At 34.0% G+C, this 18,601-nt stretch overlaps 1 protein-coding gene across 1 annotated transcript; it reads right to left on the bottom strand.

Annotated features, from left to right (window-relative positions):
- Positions 1-4,769: 4,769 nt before the first annotated feature.
- LOC128204533 (uncharacterized) lies at positions 4,770-7,442 on the bottom strand. The gene is made up of 3 exons (XM_052905946.1): positions 6,687-7,442; positions 5,091-5,219; positions 4,770-4,879 (listed from the first exon to the last, which is right to left on the bottom strand). Exons 1-3 carry the CDS (start codon positions 6,910-6,912, stop codon positions 4,770-4,772), a joined length of 465 nt encoding a protein of 154 aa, XP_052761906.1. The 5' UTR covers positions 6,913-7,442.
- Between the last annotated feature and the right edge of the window lie 11,159 nt (positions 7,443-18,601).

The following is an 18,601-nucleotide window of genomic DNA, read 5'->3' as shown; positions in this document are numbered from 1 at the left end:
TTCAGAAGCGTACTCGCGGTTTATATATATCCCTGTTACTTTTCTTTATTCGGCATAGGGTATTTAAGTTCCTGCTTTTATGTTTAAATCAAACTTCAATCATAGCACTGTACAAATTGTTTATTGTAACGACAAAAAAATCAAAATCACTCAAGTTAAAAATATTTTGTTGATTCAATAAGTAATATTTAATAAGATATAAAGTTAGTGAGCGAGCGAGCGAGCGAGCGTGTGAGTGAGTGAGTGAGTGAGTGAGTGAGTGAGTGAGTGAGTGAGTGAGTGAGTGAGTGAGTGAGTGAGTGAGTGAGTGAGTGAGTGAGTGAGTGAGTGAGTGAGTGAGTGAGTGAGTGAGTGAGTGAGTGAGTGAGTGAGTGAGTGAGTGAGTGAGTGAGTGAGTGAGTGAGTGAGTGAGTGAGTGAGTGAGTGAGTGAGTGAGTGAGTGAGTGAGTGAGTGAGTGAGTGAGTGTGAGTGATAGCGGTCGGGCTGTTCGGTCGGTCGGTTGAAAGGTCGGCTAGTCGGACGGTAGAAATCACAGTTAGAGTTCTACCTTTATGGCTACCGTTCCGCTATCAGAATAAATAAATAGTAGAACAAATATGCTTTTCAATATGATGCAAATATAATATTTAAACCATATCAATATTGCTTTTAATCCAAAAGATTAATTTGTGAATTAGAATTGCACGATGGGTCAGTATGCATAAGTTACTAATCCCGTCTATTATTGGTGCCGGACAACCGCCACAAGAACACATTAACCATCATTTTTTTTCTAATAACACCAAATTCCTTGCTAAAATATTATTCACATTTTTCTGATAATTGAGCTAACAGAAGGATATTATCTTGTTTTTGATTCGTTCCTACATTTTATTACATAAAACAATATTTTTAGAAAATCTATAATTGTTGCGATTACCGCATGGTTAACAAAAGCTTAGTATGAACTAATTTAGTAGAAGGAGTTTGACCATTTGTTAAGCGCTCAACATGACACCTGTCACGACAGTTATTAGTACTTAACGTATAAGCCCCGTCTGAGACAGTATCAACTAGAAGAAGATGGTGTAGAAACTTCATTTAAACTTTAAATTGAATACGTATATTCAAATATCAATTATGGTCATTACCTACAATTGATTGAATCCAGGCCGATGACACAGTGTTGATTCCTCAAAGGCACGATACAAGCATGCATAACTAGCGGTTCCAATGGGCGCAACCGACGCCCCCTCCCTTCATTTTGATGTCAAAATCGGAGAAAAACCAAGTAAATCAGCACCACAAGCATCATTTTGTCATACAAAATGCTAAACTTTCAATGTGTGTGTACCCTCTAACCCCCTGCCAACATTTAAAACTGTTTCAATTTCGGTTCTGAGGGAGGGGCGATTGTCAAAAGGTTGTGCCCCTAAGTTACGCTCCCACAAACATCAACTTCGGGAACCACCCCTGTTGACCTATTTACAAGTAATAAACTGTTCTTTATCAAGACAGTCTCTTTTAACCCCTATATTTATCTCAATCTAGCACACAAATTATCTTACCTTGGAAGTTTCCTTTAGGTCTTCAGTCAAGTTCCCCTGCTCTGTTAAATATTCTTCAATCGTTTGATTACCGTTTCAAGTTCTACAAACTTCATGAGAAGTCTAGCCATTAAAATCTATCCATTCATTGCGGTTCATCCTTCAATTTCAATCCCGAAAGAGATGTCACTGATAAAACGCACACGCTAAACGAACAAATCGACATCTTTAATTTTTAACAAATTAATCTGTAGCATGCCAATATTTTCTGAGAGTTTGCAGTTAATATGTTACAGGAATGTTATGGTGGTCTAAATGAACATATGTTAATGAGTGACATCCTGAAAACATTGAAACCTTTAGCCCATGTGCTTAAGGCAACTCGAGACCAAATAGTATAATATGATTTTGCCTTATTTAAGTATTTTATTATTCGGAAATATAGCTTTTAACCTTGAGTTTCATTAGTGCACGTTGTCGTGAAAAAGTCATCGAATGCACATATACTGGAAGTAGTTCAATTTACTATTTCATTAGTACTTCATCAAATATTTATCTCTTAGTTGTCTTTAAAACCACGCTAAAATAATAAGTATATAAAATGATGTTAACTTTAAAGAAATAATGTGCCAACTGGGAAATATTACATTTAAATATTATGATCAAGACGGTATAGGCCGGCAGCAACTATTAAACTTGGTTACAATCTGAACACCTTCATTGAGACTAAATTTTATTCAGCTTTGTTTGTGAGCCATACACCTATCAGAAGTTTGAATCAACTTATATAAATATGTTGCCAGTTTGGTCCATCGTAAACTTATACACGTGTATAAAAATGCCTCAAGTAAGAAAACGTATAGAAAACACCTCTAGGATTAGTTGTTCGACAATTTTGTTTGCCTTTCGACAGAATATGGGTGCAGCAAATTGAAAGAAAGTAGTACAAGTAATCAAAATTGACGAACGAATATAAGAACCAATGGCACAGGACTGTGTTGTACATAAAAGCTAATTTTAGCGTTTTGCCAAGTAAACACAATTGGAATTTTAGACCGAAGTTTGATGTTATCTGTATTAGAAATGTTTGTTCTGTGTGGGGTTACGAATCCCTATTGTGTTATGAGTGGTGATGGGATACACAAAGTCAATAACCTATAACTAAGCCTGAAGAATAAACCCAAATTGTTAAGTCTCATACAATGGCCCTCTTGTATACACCAAGGGAAAGATAAAAACAAATACAGAAACAATATGTTCTATTAATTCATATGCATCAGTTTGGTCAAACACCTACACTACGTTTAGAAAAATTATCACTACAAAACTTGAACTTTGCATTATTCGTTATAAAGTCAAACAATTGATACACATTTAACCGTTTGTGTACATCTTAATAAGTGTTGCTTATACCAATCCACTGAAATCAATACATGAATATAGTTGGTACACATCATGTTAACATACATTTGTGCGATGAATTTGTTCAAAATGTTGCAGACGTCATTTGAAATTATAACAAACAAAAAGCTAATACTATCATTAGTACTGAAGTGATACATAAGTGTATTTACAAAATATTCTAGCAGGCCCAGGCCCATGTGGACTAATACATATATTAAAATACAGTGTTTGGTGTGATTCAGTGCATATAGATTTATATTTCAAAGTTAAACAATTCACTATCACATATGAGTAAATATCGAATAAGGATATACAGCAACAACATAGGTTAGGTCAATGAAGATATTATATACTTTGATCTATCAATCGAATTCTAAATTTTTATTATTTAATAATTGACAATGTTAGTGTATAATGTTAATTGTAACGTGCGTTTTAGCTTAATTCATTTTGTGGACATATAGTTTCACGATAGCTAAAACAATTGTTCTTTAATGATATTTATATTAACAAATATATGTAACTCTTTACATCGGACAGCCTATACAATATGCAACTATAGGGAGCCTTAGAAATAACCAAATATTTATATATATTCCTGTAATATTCTTATATGAATCAAATTAGATTAGGAAAACTGTTTTGGTAAAAGAACTGCAGAGAATCATTGTATATCAACGGCTCAACACTCATATGTAACAACTTGATACACTATGAATAAACAACAACCAAAATATACTGCATAGTAATATCTTTCCAAGTAAGGGTTATAATTATTTAACTTATATATTAACACACTTCTAATGTTGTCCATAATAGCGGTACATAAGAGTATGCAACTTTATAAACCATCTAGTATATGATACGAAACAAATCAATTATAAATACCCTGGTGGGATAGTATAATGTAGTATAATATGACAGGTAATATTCTAACATATAAAAAATGAACCATATTTAAAATATCCGTTCAAATTAAACGAAATTATTACTATAACTGGGGAAATTACTAACATTTTGTACTTACTTTGTTTCAGTTCAGAACTGTTCAATACAGTTGTATGTTGTTGTTGTTGTTTTTTGTTGTTTTGTGAAATATTTTTAATCACGTACAGTTGTAATAATACTATGGAAACTCCAGACACACACCAAGTTTCAAAAGTCCTTATAAGTATTAAACATATATATACGCTGTTACACTTACATCATCTTGCAAAACAGTTGCAACTCCATATTAACATAAATGTGGTCGGTTATAGAACTGTAGACCGAGAAGTTCACTGTTGTTAGACAGTTCTAAAACATAGCACAGTGGTCGTATGTTGGATGCACGATCGACAGAGTCACCAGTTTATTGATTATGTCGTAGTGTGTATTTGGATGGAGGTCTACAATATAAGATTCATATTGTCAGAAAGGTAACTATGTTTTACTTTACTGGATAAGCCCAGCAGCCTAATACGTATCAATGACCATGTTAAAGTGTAAGGGTAACCACATACGGCGGCGTTTACTATCTAACCAAGCTCCACTTCACATTTTCCCAACATATACAGAGTGTTTAGAGCATTCGGGCACAAAACAGGACGTCCTAAACATGTAGTGTTACATGTATGACGAAAATATATACATACATAACGTAAAATGATGTACACACTGGATATATTGTTCTGAAATTAATTATAATCAATTCTCGATACATATTAATACTACGACTGCAAATTTATATCTACTGGCAACAGGTGTAAAACCAAACCTAAATGTGTTCTTAAAGTTCAGAATAAAAATGCAAAATCTCGTTATACTCATTCTCTCATGCAAAAAACCGTTTTTAACTTCTACGTTGAAAGCACGGAATAATTTTCGTCAGCATTTGTGTATGTTGGTTCGTTTGCCTGTCTTTGTAGTTGTTCATAGGTCATCTCAGTTTCAAGCTGATCTTCCGGTTCTGAAATTGATATATAGCGCATCTAATGAATTTCAATGAAAATAATAACGTTTCCATATGCTTGTGTGTTTTTGAGGCAGGAGCTCAACTACTTTGTTATTGTTTCATGATGAAAACTTACTAGGTGTGTCAGGATATATTATTATTTTAAAATTAAATTTATGAAAATGAGTATCTACATGACGCATATAAAGACACAAACTAACATTACCTGTTGGTTTATATATTCGTCTGTTCCACAGATAGCATCCAGCAGCTGTGAAAATAAGCGAAATGCCCAAAAGTACCGATAAAGCTGAGAGGGCACTTATTGTTGAAGAACCAATGTAAATTCGTCGTTCTGAAATAACAAAATAACAAAATTTGTATCAACTTACAGCCAAGATTATACAATAGCGAATATGTACAGATATGTCACTAGTCAAATGACTGACTGTAGACACTTCATATGTCACTAAATCTTATAATGTAGGACTAATCATAAGTCCACCTTATTTGATAAAATGCATGGCGAATTGTCAACATCTTTTTAAATTGTATACATCAACTGTATACAAGTTTAATTATTTTCACTAAAATCAGTGCCCGTTTGTTTCAGGAAGATATCAAGAAAAATTGATCAATCGTCCGATCCTTCTCCATGTCTTAACCAACTAGTTGAACCCCATGCTGTAACAGATTATATACAAACATGTTTCAAAATTCCATATATACGTCCTATAAATAGATCCTTCTCCATGTCTTAACCATTGGATAACTAGTTAACCCCCATGACGAGAAGATTGTATACAAACATACTAGTAACACTATTTTGTTTCAAAATTCCGAATATACGTCATAGAGTGCAAGGTAAAAAACAACAGGAAAGCCATTGTAAATACTGAGAAAGCAGAGTACATGTACTAAAGCTTATTGCTACCTTTATCGTTGTAGAAATCGAAAACATCTACTTCAATCATTTTACCCTTGAACTGAAGTTAAAAAAAATGTTTTTGTAGATTAACAAGTCGACAAGTTAATATCACATTAACCTCAGTATCCGGGTTAACGCTTAAGACCTACACCCGACAAAACTTTTTGAACAGGTAAAATGTAGTTCAATGTAACCATCTGTATTTTCCAAAGTTGTTATAAAAATGGGCCAAAGCAAAGACACTGGTAAGTAAATTAATGTATCTATACATGTTCTTTTTTCATAAGTACGTTTTCAAAAGTTTCCTATACTTGTTGACAGCTTGATCTTTTTTTTCATTTTTTCAACCTACAAAAATATGCTTATCAATAATGAGGGCATCACAACTTAAGTGAAATAATTTTGGTTTAAAATGTCATGCACGTGTAATTAACTGACGCTTGTAAGAATATTCAGAAATCTGATGTGAATATCTCATTATCAACGTATCAAATATTTCTAACATTCAAAGCCCCGACATAATCTCCAAAAACCAAAATACAAATTGTTTATAAAATTGCATAGCACTCAAGCAATAATTATTTTTAAGAAACATGGTAAAGAAGCGAAAACATGGAGCAAAAAAGATTTTTGTCAGAAATTTCCGTTCTATTCATTTGTTTACAGCAAAAATACTTTTCATATGAAACTTATCTTCCAAGCATGATTTAGGGTTTTATATATGTAAACGTGAATTTGTCATTAAAAATGTTACTCCTGATTAAGGGACAGGAATAATATGCAACATTCGATCGTAATGTATATCAAAAACTACCTTATTTCAAATGATTTTGAAAATGTAATAGTGAGTCTACAGACATTAGTATCAAATATGTTGATTGCAACGACACGTACCTGAGCAATCTCTGCCTTCAAGATCATTGATGCAGCCATTTACTTTCGCAGAATTGCAAAGCCCACTTATACAGCTAATACTGCAATTTATGCAGCTTCCATAGTCATTTGGATAAAAACCATCGCTACATTCCAAACACTTTCCATACGTCTGAGTACATCGTAAACAGTCCGCACTCAGGGACAAGCAACTTTGAGAACAATCCAAACCGTAAAAGCCGTCCATGCAACCAGAAATACATTCAGGTCCTTCCCTGTAGTCACCATCTTTGCAATGATCAGGATATGAACAGCACGCATTTTTATCAACGTAAAACGTCTGGTTAATACATTGATCACATTCATTCTCGAGACAATATTTCGATTGACACGTGCATTGTTGTTCAGGATTATCATAACCATGTGTACATGAAATACAAATATCAAGTCCAACCGTACAAATGCAGTTAGAAGGACATCGGCATGTTGTTCCAGTGTAACCATTTAATCACGAAACGCAGTATGATGTGCTATATTGTAGACATGTTGCGCATATATTGTCACACGGGGTTGTGCAATTGTCACCCGAATATCCATCAACACAACCATGTGTGCATGTCCCATCATATCGTGAGCATGTACCCCTTTTGCAAGTATCCGGACAATGTCAGTAACATGATTGTCCGTAAAGGCCGCCTATGCATTGTTTATATTTATCGCCTGAAAAATTAGGAAGACATTTACAGAAGCCGTTGTGTCTATCACAAGCCATTGTTTTGTTACAACCAACACTGCAGACTTGATCACAATGATCATTTTATCGTCAATCTGAACATGAATCACATGTTTTTCCTGGAAAATAGTCTCGACAGGTACACCTACCATCATTTGAACATTGTCTATTTACACAGCCTACGGAACAGAGTTCGTCGCAGTTTGTCCCGTGATATCCGGATATACATTCACTGCATGTAGTTCCATTAAATCCTGAGGTACAATTACAAGTTCCGTCATCATTGCAAACGCCATTTTGACATCCAGTGGAACAAGGTGTTTGACAATGAGTGTTGCTGCCAAAGAAGCCATTTTGACAAGAAATACAATCTCTGTCAGTCGTACATCGGCAGTTCTGATATGCGCAGTTTAATTTACAATCTGAACCATATTTTCCTGGCATACAAGGCTCGCACCTAGGACCTTCGAAATCAGCTTTACATGAGCTACATGCTCCATCGTCATTACAGGTCCCATCGTGACACCCGACAGAACACCTCTTTCTACCCAACTGATCTTATCATAGAATGTATCTTTGCAGGTAAAACATATATTGCCAAATTCATATTCGCACGAGTAGCAGTTTTTGTGACATGATTGATGACATCTGTGACCATGTATGGTTTCAACACATCCTTCTGTACATATGCTATCATATCCACATTTTGACGTTCCTCCTTTACAACACACACAATTTTGACTGCAGTCCACCTCCTTCCCGCCTATAATAACCGTCGCTGGAATGAATTTGTTTCAAAGATGGAAATGTGCAATATCAAATGTTTTCCATATTACTTTTACTTTAAATAAAACCAATATTTTAGCATACCCTATACTAAAACAGTTAAGATAATTTGCAATAAATTATAATACCTGCCATGCATGATCGAACGAGGCAGATTATAATAAATATCCAAAACATCATTTCTATCCTGGTAGTATCCCTAAAACGACATATTGATAGCATGTTCAATTTATCAAACATTATTCCATTAACAGTTCACTTTATAATAACCGGTAGTGCCTTCTATATAAACAAACAAACCCTTGCTCCTTCCTAGTCATTAATACCGTAATCGAGAACATTGCCTGTCATACTAAATTTGGGTAATGCACATAATAAAAAAGTAAACCTTGAATTCAGTCCAAAACTTGCAATAAGAGAGAGAAATTTATAAATATTTGAGAGATTAAATATTTTCTTTTGGACTATACTTTGCTTACTTCTGGCCTGATGCAACATTGATTCCGTGATAGATTTACGCTGATTAACTTCAAAGTTAGTGAATTATCTTAGGATAAACGTAACATTCCAATTTATATTTTTAAAATCAATTGTATACTTTAAGAAATATTTGTTGTTAATACGTGAAGCGTTAGAAATGGCATTATTAATTTCCAATCTGAAGTGTTGACTGTTATACATTGAAATGTAAAGGCGACATAATTTAGAAGTGTAAAAGCAAAAGAGACCAATTTTCTTTGTTTAAAAGCAGTGTCATTTGAGCCAATAGATGTATTGCATTTTACTTTTTCTGGCACATGCTCACTACTAAATGATGCATTTATCTTATCCGGTTAATCAAAAATGCCATTTCCTGATTTCACGACTTTGGCATATTTTATTGAAAATAACGAGAATGCAAATTGAACAACTTTGATAAAAAATTGTCTTCAAGGAATTGAATTATTTTCAAGGATGTGTAGAACTGTACCATTAGCGTCCAGGTTCAGTTGATAAACCTCGATTAATGGCACAGGTGCATGCATGACGGACAGTGAAGCTCGAACACCTGAAACAGGCTCTCATATTCAACTAGTTTGAAGGGTATTTATGTGTGTAGGACGAATCGAAAATGTTTTTCATAAACAAATACAGGGATGTGTTTACTAATTTTCATTATGGAACTTATTTAATGAAATATATATCTAATGAAATATTCTCAACCATAAATGCAAATTGAAAATAAGAGGATTATAGAAATGCATTGCTTGATATGAAATCATTTTACTCATGTTATGATCAAATACTAATATGACAACGATTTCGGACAAAACACGAGGAACAACTTTAGCAAGAAAAATAGATATTTGTTGTAACGGTGTTACAAATTGCTCAATGATATTGTTTCGCTGTTTTAAAACATTTTCATTGTCGATATTAATCATCCTCTCAAGAGTCGCAGAAAGCGACTCATTTCTAATAAGTAATATAATTAGTAAAACAAAAAAGTTTTTTTTATTTATACATACACTAAGAACGCAAAGATTTTATCAGATTTATGTCATACGTATACTCCATGTATGATTGGAATAAACATCTTCTTGGAGGGGTTTAACTTGGAATAATGGTGAACCAGTTAAAAATATGCAGGAATGCGCATCGTTGACATATGACTAAAAACCATATATGCATATGACCATTTCAATAATTTCGTAACGATAATTATTATGATAGAAACGTGCATGGTAGTATAATTATTCATCAAATGTATTATTTAATGCACGTTTTGGCTAAGTTTGCTTTAAAAATTTGCTAAATATATGTGTTGTACATCCTTGATTGTCACCTTTAAACCCGTCTTTAATCATATATAAAGCATGGAGTTTTTCTGTATCAGTAGTCGAATTCTTTTTAGATGAACTATAACCTTTTTTGTTTGGACAAAAGTGGGTATTTGAGACGGACTGGAGTTAGCCAGATCATGTCTAATAGTCTTGCTCGGACTATGTATTTCAAGCTGGGTTAAACTGTGTTGAGTTGAGTAGAACAGTTGAGTGACTGAGGATGTTACATTACACATGGTTGAAAAGGTATCAATGTTAATCGTATTATCACACACACACACACACACACACACACACACACACACCATTATAAGAAGTCAACGTCATCGTTTGGCTTTATTGGTTGAAATGAAGAAAAAAGTGTAAAACGTTTAAGTCAAACTAATATTTACCATTTGAATGCGCTTAGGATGAGCGAAGCATAAGTTTGGGGTGAGATGTAATTGTATTCTAAACAGGAAGTGAGGCAAATTTTGCCTTTAATTAACCTGACATCTTAACACTTATCCCATGTATTCATCTTTGGAAAACACATTTAGACTGAACTGTATATGAGTCTTTCGTCTATTGTATTGTGGTGGTGTCTATTTCGTTGCGTGTCAGCTGTGTTTTGATCATTATTTCTTCAGTTATTTTTGTATCAGTTGAATGTTTAAAGTTTCGATTTATTTAAAAGCTTGAACCAAAAAGTGTTCAAATCAATAGCTGCATCATTAACATCGCTATATAAAAATATACATTTTTAACTCAACTGACCTTGAACTGACACAAAATAAATCATCAATATGACCGTTTAGATCTGGACCATACTAGAAAAGCATCTTAATATTTTTTTTAAGAAATATATATTATGCCATGGTTCTTTCATGTTATACTCAAGAGAATCATGTTTGTTTTAAATGATAAAACAATTTAAGAGGCTGCTTTTTGTGCGGTTATACATTAGTTCAACAACTAACATTAACAATACTATAAAAATAGCTGCTATATTATGGCCTCAGCCTTGTTGTAAAATTAATTAAAACTCACTTAGATGGAAAGGTTCCAACTCCTACTTAATCCAACGACATAACCTATTTTAAAATTATTTATTCACAAAAACAGGAAAAAAATACAAAATGCATAGATTCATTACTACCTTATAAACTTAGAACAAAGATGTACATCGTGAACCGAATAAGGAAAAGAAATATAGCCATATACATAATGTTGAAACCTCGAAATTTATTTCCGTATTTGTTGAAAAATGCAACACAAATGGCCTGTTTCTATAATCGTACAAAACTTCAACCACTACTTCCTCCTAATACATTTTAATTTTACCTCTCAATAAAGAGTGTCTATAAACAAAAGCTCAATAAATAATTTCTGTAACTGGTTTGCCGACGCAATTGCTGCAGTATATTCAAACCTATAACGCATAATGTATAACTGATGCCTTATTCAATACCTAGACTTACCATCAAAGGTAGCACACAATACATTCAATTACCGACACCCTTCGATACATCTTAGTGATAAAGGCCATTGTTAAAATATAACACTATTATATTTCATCTTTCAAGCCCCTTTAAGAACAATACGCGGTTGAAATAGACAGCTTAAGGAAGTTTTGCTCTTATCCTGTTAAACGTATACTTTCATGGACGACATGCAATGTATTGTATCTGTTCGTAACGAACTTAAATATAAATAATTGGTTTTGAATTCGAACCTTGCACACGTCTATTAAAGTAACACGCTCATGGTTTGTAAAATACATTTTTTTAAATTACGAAATAAAGTGTGGCAAATCATTAGTACGTACGAGTATAATATCACACCATGTGTAAGTGAACATGTCAAAGTTGCTGTCTAGTGTTTAATGTATAACTTGTATGTATGTAATACGAACTTCCTGAGATTCAGACTGGGGTCTTATAGTGAGAAATGACTGAGTACCCATGTATCATGAAATAAACCCTACAACTAAGAAAGTGTTTTTATCCAATGAGTATGCACAATTGTTTTGCTAACACCTTCGACCTTTCAAATGTTCATTCAAGAAAGGGCGGCGTAGTAATTTGGTCATGTTTTCATGCCTTGTTTAATTTAAGTGCTTTCGTGCATTAACTGTTAATATTTGTAACATAGATTTATTGATAACAGTTCATTTATTAATGTTGCTAAATGTTTGCACCTAAAATGAGTGAATAATAAATTGTAGAAAAACAAATTATTCACGAACCGGAAATTAAAAATCGAAAGCTACGTCATAAGCTATTATTTTGCGTGAGGGGCGTCCAAGGCGAAGCGGCGCAGAAAACAACCGTATTTAAAAAGGGGGATATGTTGAAAAACAAATAAACATTCTAATTAGAATCAAAAATAGACATTAAAGAAACAGTGCATTTGTTGCTCTTAGCTGGTTTCTTTCACTCCTTAGTTTGCAGTAAAAATATCAAATTCACTTATGTTTTTTTATTAATAAATAGAGGACATTGTTGACTTCAGTGTAATATCGTATTTAATTTCATTCGTAATCATAGACAAACTATATCTTCACACGTAATTTCGGCACTCCTAAAAAAGGTTTTTCTATGACACTTGTTAATATCCAGGTATCATGAAACCATCTTATATCATGAAAACAATGTTTACACTTTCGATGTTTCTAATATTCAGTAAGTAAATGGCGACAAGTGTAATTGGTCAATGGATTCATGCACTGTCCAATTTTAAAAGAATTCGTGCATTAACTGTTATTAGTATGAACGTTAATATATTGATGCATATGGTTTATAAAATATTAAACTGAAACACGAAAAAAGTAAATGTTGAAAAATCTTTTCTTAAGTTAAAATTACAATATTTAAGTTGGAGTCATAGTACTTAATAGGAAAGAGCACCCCCCCCCCCACACACACACACACACGCACAATCCTCGCCCACGCACTTACCCGAAACTAAGTTTTTATCATAATAATCCTTTAATGGTGTATTTAAAGTCCATGGTACAATTTATGTTGCAAGACCTGTTGAAGTAATTATCTTTGAACTAGTTATATTTGTATCATCCAATGTTATGTGGTGTGTAATAACACTACATACCTTAAATGTCTCTATATAATGCTGGAACAAACACTGTTGGTAGTAAACAATTTAAGAATTACACGGTGGTTGTGCACTTGAGGAACACCTTCAGGTTTGGTTTATGTTGTAGTGTAGGTCTAAATGTATGTCTACAGTTCGCCGAAGGTATTGCATTTATTGTCGGTTAGTAGGTATTACGCAATTATCATACAGCAATTTACATATTGTATGTAAAACATATCGATAAAGTACGAACTAATTTGATTGAATCGTTTCATTGAATGTTTTATGCATTGCAAAAGTGCACATTTCTACCGATAAATGCGTAAATCAAAACAGTTTGAATCTGTTCCGCCTCTACACACAATGGGATTTTAAATCTTTTAAAACACAATATTAAATACCAAGTGTATAAAAGCATTTGATCGTTCAATGTCCCAAACCTAAAGTCATATATGTTTCTGGCGAATGCTTTGCCTACCAACTCGTTTACAAATAATTTAATGCGAACGTTTTTTTGGTGTTGTTGGACCATAATCTTACGTTGATTTAGTGCTAAATAAAAATAAGATCCATGTGGCATACATGGTATGCAGTTCGTCTGCACAATTGTATTGTTACTAGACACGCTTTAAATGAACCCAAGGTCCTGTTAAAATGTTGAGTTAACCGTCAACGGCGCTTACTCACCAATTTGTGAGCTCTCAACCTCATACTTTCCAAACATTTATCAAGTGTTTAGAACATACGGGCACAAAACAAGACGTCTCAAACAGATAATGATATATGTACACCAGAACATGTTTATAAATAACGTTAAATGATGAATATGATGGTTATAAATTTCTGGAAATAATATACAACACATATTTAAAAAGGAATTAATTATATATACAAGCAAAATATGTCAAAATAAGCCCGATTATGTTCTAGTTTCAGAATAAAAAAATGAAAACTGTTGTAACACCTCTAATCTCACACAAATACATAGTGACAGTGCTTCGAACGTCTAAAGTGAAAGAACGGAATAGTTTTCGTCAACATTCTTGTTTGTTGGTTCGTTTGCCTGTCTTTGAAGCTGTTCATAGGACATTTCGATTTCATGATGATCTTCCTGTTCTGAAACTAAAATATTGCACATATCACAGTTCAGGGATAATACAGTAAAACCCGCTATTCAGACCAAAATGTTCCTTATAGAGCGTTGGTCTATTTACTGAGATTGTGCTGATAAAGGTTGTGAATGGTCAAGTGGTGGAATACATTAGATCCTTACTAAGTTTGTATTGGTATTGCACAGTACATACTTATGTACCAGGCAATATGTGCCACTTTATTTCACAAATATGGAGTTATAGTATGAGTCTGCATCTGGGACTGAGTGAATGCTAATGTAATGTTATGTAATTACATTTACAGATGCTTATGAGTGTTTGAGGCAGGAGATAAAATACGCAGTTTCATATGATAACTTACCAGGTGCGTCCAGATATATAATTATTCCGAAATTAAAATTAATGATGATTAGTATATACATGGTGCATATAAATCTGGTGGTTTTGTTTAATAAAAAGTTTTATTCAAAACTGATAAAAAGGTACATACCTGGTGGCGTAGACCTTCGTCTGTTCCACAGGTAAACACCGACAACTGTACAAATAAGCAAAATGCCCAAAACTCCAGATAAAGCTGCGGTTGCAACATTTGTGGGAGAACTAATGTAAATTCGTCTTTCTGAAATTACAACTTCAGCATCAAGCAAAAGCAAACTGTAGTATTACAAAGTGTATATATATCCACTTTAAGATGTTTTCTTTTATGTAACATGATACATGCATATAATAGCACTATCCATAAAAAACAGTATAGATCCCGATTAATGTTCTTAAGTTGGCAAAAAGAAAGGCAAATTTCCAACATCTTTCTGAACTAAATACAAAGAATTTATTCCAAACGGGTTATAAAAGATCCACTAAAATCAATCCTCGTGTGTATGAAGATGTTGTTAATATCTCCATTTTGCAAGAACACTTATCACCCGACTGATCCATTCACACGTAAGAACACTCGGACAACTAATTTAACTCTATGGCCGTAGTTGTATGTAACCAAAGCGTATATCTAACACTATCTTATTTCAAACATCCGAATAAGGGGCATGGGGTGCATAGTAAAATGATCATGAAAACTATTGTGAATACGTCTGATAAATGAGAGTGTTCGTACGTAGAAAAGTAATTGCTAGCAGCAACGATGATAAAATAGCAAATAGAATTAAAAATGCCACCTCCGTGTAAGTAACTTCTTTAAGAATATTTGAATGAGAATTGTAAAATTTATGGATGCAAGTCTGCAAAAATATTTTTGAACAATAAAAACGCTGTCGATATAAAATATGGAACTTTCAACAAAATATGGTAAAGTATCGAACAACTTAAAGAATAATAGATTATTGTCAGAATGATCCTTTTCACACATTCGACAAAAACTACTTTACATAATTATTAAAACCCACATTCCAAGCATGACATAGGATGTCTTATATGAAATGGAATTGTCTCAATTATGTTGCCCACATGTAAATATATTAAACATAAAACGGATAGTTTTCTTGTTTGGTGTTTATCACCCCAAAATGCACAAACCATCTTTGAAGCTAATAGCTGCAATAAACATTTTGTATAGTAAATTTCGCAGTTGATGGAAATTAGCGGATTTCGATTTTTGCATATATACTAGTGCGTTGTAAAGACAGTATAATATATGTAATACAAGTCTGTTGATGGCAACATACATCTGACACATACCTGAACAATCTCTGCCTTCAAGGTCATTGATGCAGCCATATAAACAGTCGCCATCGATATTACAGCTCGTTTCTGTGTCCCCTTGCTGACAATTTGAAGGGCATTTAATATCACACATATTTCCAAAAGAATCTCTGGAGCAACCAATGGAACAATAACCAGTATTTTGTTCGCATTTGCTTTCCAAACACGAGGTGCTACATGATTCGCTACAAGAAAGTCCATGGTAAGTTGTGTTTTTACAAGACAAACAGATTCCTGAATCTAGTTGACAAGTATCACAATTTGGATCACATGGAATATCGCACTTGTCTCCCCAAAATCTATCTGTGCAACCATCGATACATATGCCAGTCTCAGTATTGCACTGCCCACTTTTACAGTTACTACTGCAACTCATGCAGCTTCCATTGCCTTTTGGGTAAAAACCGCCGTTACAATCCACACACTGTCCATACGTCTGGGTACATCTTAAACAGTCCTCACTCAGAGACAAACAACTTTGAGAACAATTCAAGCCGTAAAATCCGTCAATACAGCCAGAAATACATGTAGGTCCACGTTCGCATGTACCATCTTTGCAATTATTCGGACAATCACAGCACGCGCTGTTATCAACATAAAACGTTTGGTTAATACATTGATCACACTTGGTTCCGATGCAATATTTTGCCTGACACTTGCATTCCTTTTCAGGGTTGGTGTATCCATCTTTACATTCAGTGCATATTTCAGATGCAGAGTCACAATTGCAGCTGGGTGGACATCGACAGGTTGATCCACTGTATCCATTTCGGCATGTACTGCAGTATGATTTATCATGTTGTAGACATGTTGCGCATGTTTTGTCACAAGGCGTTGTGCAATTGTCACCCGAAAAACTTTCAACACAACCAAGTGTGCACTTCCCCTGGTATCGTGTGCATGTGTATGCTTTGCAATTTTCAGAGCAATGTAAGTTACATGATTGTTCGAAAAAGCCTGATTTGCATTGGTCACATTTATCGCCAGAAAAGTTAGGAAGACATTTACAAAAGCCATTGCTTCTGTCACAGTACGATGTGATACATCCTACGCTGCAAATCTCGTCACAGTTAACACCGTATCTACCATCCGCACAGGTATCACATTTCGCTGTAGCAAAGTTTGAGCGGCATTCACAAGAACCATCTTTTAAGCACAGTCCATTTACACCTCCTACAGAACATGGTACATTGCAGTATGCCCCATAATATCCTGACTGACATTCACTGCATGTATTTCCCATGAACTCAGCTCGACAATTGCAACTTCCGTCATCATTACAAACGCCATCCTGACATCCCGGGGAACAAGCTGTTTGACAGAAGGTATTTCTGTCGTAGAACCCCGTTTTACAAGAAGTACAATCAGTTCCAGTCGAACATCGGCAGTTCTGATTAATGCAAAATTGTGTACAACTTGAACCATACTTTCCTTGTATGCACGTCTCACAGCTTGTTCCTTCGAAGTTTGCTGTACATGTATTACATGTTCCATCATCATAACATACTCCCCCATCACACCCGACTGAACAGCTCTTGCTACACTCACTGTTTGTATCATAGAATGTAGCCTTGCAGGTGTAACATGGTTTGCTTGTCTCTTGTTCACACGAATAACAGTTACCGGGACAGGAATTGTGACATCTATGGCCAAATATTCCGTCAACACAGCCATCAAAACAATTATTGTGTCCAAATCCTGTTCTTTCTCCACATCGATCCACTCCTCCCTTACAGCACACACAGTTCAAGCTGCAATCCAATCCGTCTATAATGACTGTCACGAACCAAATGTAAAATATAGTTATTAACCATATTTATTTCTGCATTATATTCAGCTAAGAAGAAAGACATTTGATATGTATATAAACAATTTACACATACCTCCCATACATGATCGAGCCAAGCAGAGTAAACATAATATCCGAAATGTCATTCTGTCCTTGAGATGTATCCAATAGTTGTCTGCAATAAACAAAATGTGGATATTGTTAGATTGTTGCTTCATAAAACCAAATAAATCAAAATCGGTTTATTTCGTATTTGTTGAATATCCCAAACATTGCATAAACAAATTACAAAACGATATGTATCAGTATGAGTACAACGTTGTCGTTGAACAATGCAATTGGTTTGAAATATGATATTTATATGGGCTCTATATTATTATATTTAAAAAGAATTATATGCGGTAAGAAGTCCTGTATAAAGGCTGTGTTATGATAATTTACATTGAAAAACGAATCTAGACAATCAAACACAGAGCTCATATATACAAGCACATTGAGTCTTAGGTTTGAGACTCTAACTAATAGATGCATTTTAAATGTATCAACAATTAATGTATGTAATATTAACGGCACTCTACTCAACCGCTAAAGCCAAATTGTATAATTTTAATTGGGATGGCTGCGGATGACATAACTATTTAGTACAATCTTTTCAAGGACCTCGTTCAAAACATAGCGTGCGGAATATGTATATAGCGTTGTTATGTATATGCACGGTAGTTTATAACTGTAACGCCCATTTTATTTGTTTCCGTTTCGATATGTCTGTTAATGTGCAAAAACGAAAACAATCTCAAACATGGTAAAATCATGAACTTTTTTTAAAGACGTGTACATACTTGTTTTACCTGTTATTTGTTACACTGGACAAAATAGCTATTTGTTACATATTGAGCCAATTT

The sequence above is a fragment of the Mya arenaria genome, chromosome 10, assembly GCF_026914265.1.
Source record: "Mya arenaria isolate MELC-2E11 chromosome 10, ASM2691426v1".
NCBI lineage: Eukaryota > Metazoa > Mollusca > Bivalvia > Myida > Myidae > Mya > Mya arenaria.
Note: the sequence above shows the minus strand (reverse complement) of the source record. Positions and strands in the feature narration are given on the sequence as shown.

Coding starts and splice junctions, on each gene's coding strand:
- LOC128204533 (XM_052905946.1), bottom strand. CDS start 6,912: ATGGACGGCTTTTACGGTTTGGATTGTTCTCAAAGTTGCTTGTCCCTG. Junction 5,220..6,686: donor TGAAGGCAGAGATTGCTCAG/GTACGTGTCGTT, acceptor TTGTTATTTCAG/AACGACGAATTTACATTGGT. Junction 4,880..5,090: donor ACGAATATATAAACCAACAG/GTAATGTTAGTT, acceptor TATCAATTTCAG/AACCGGAAGATCAGCTTGAA.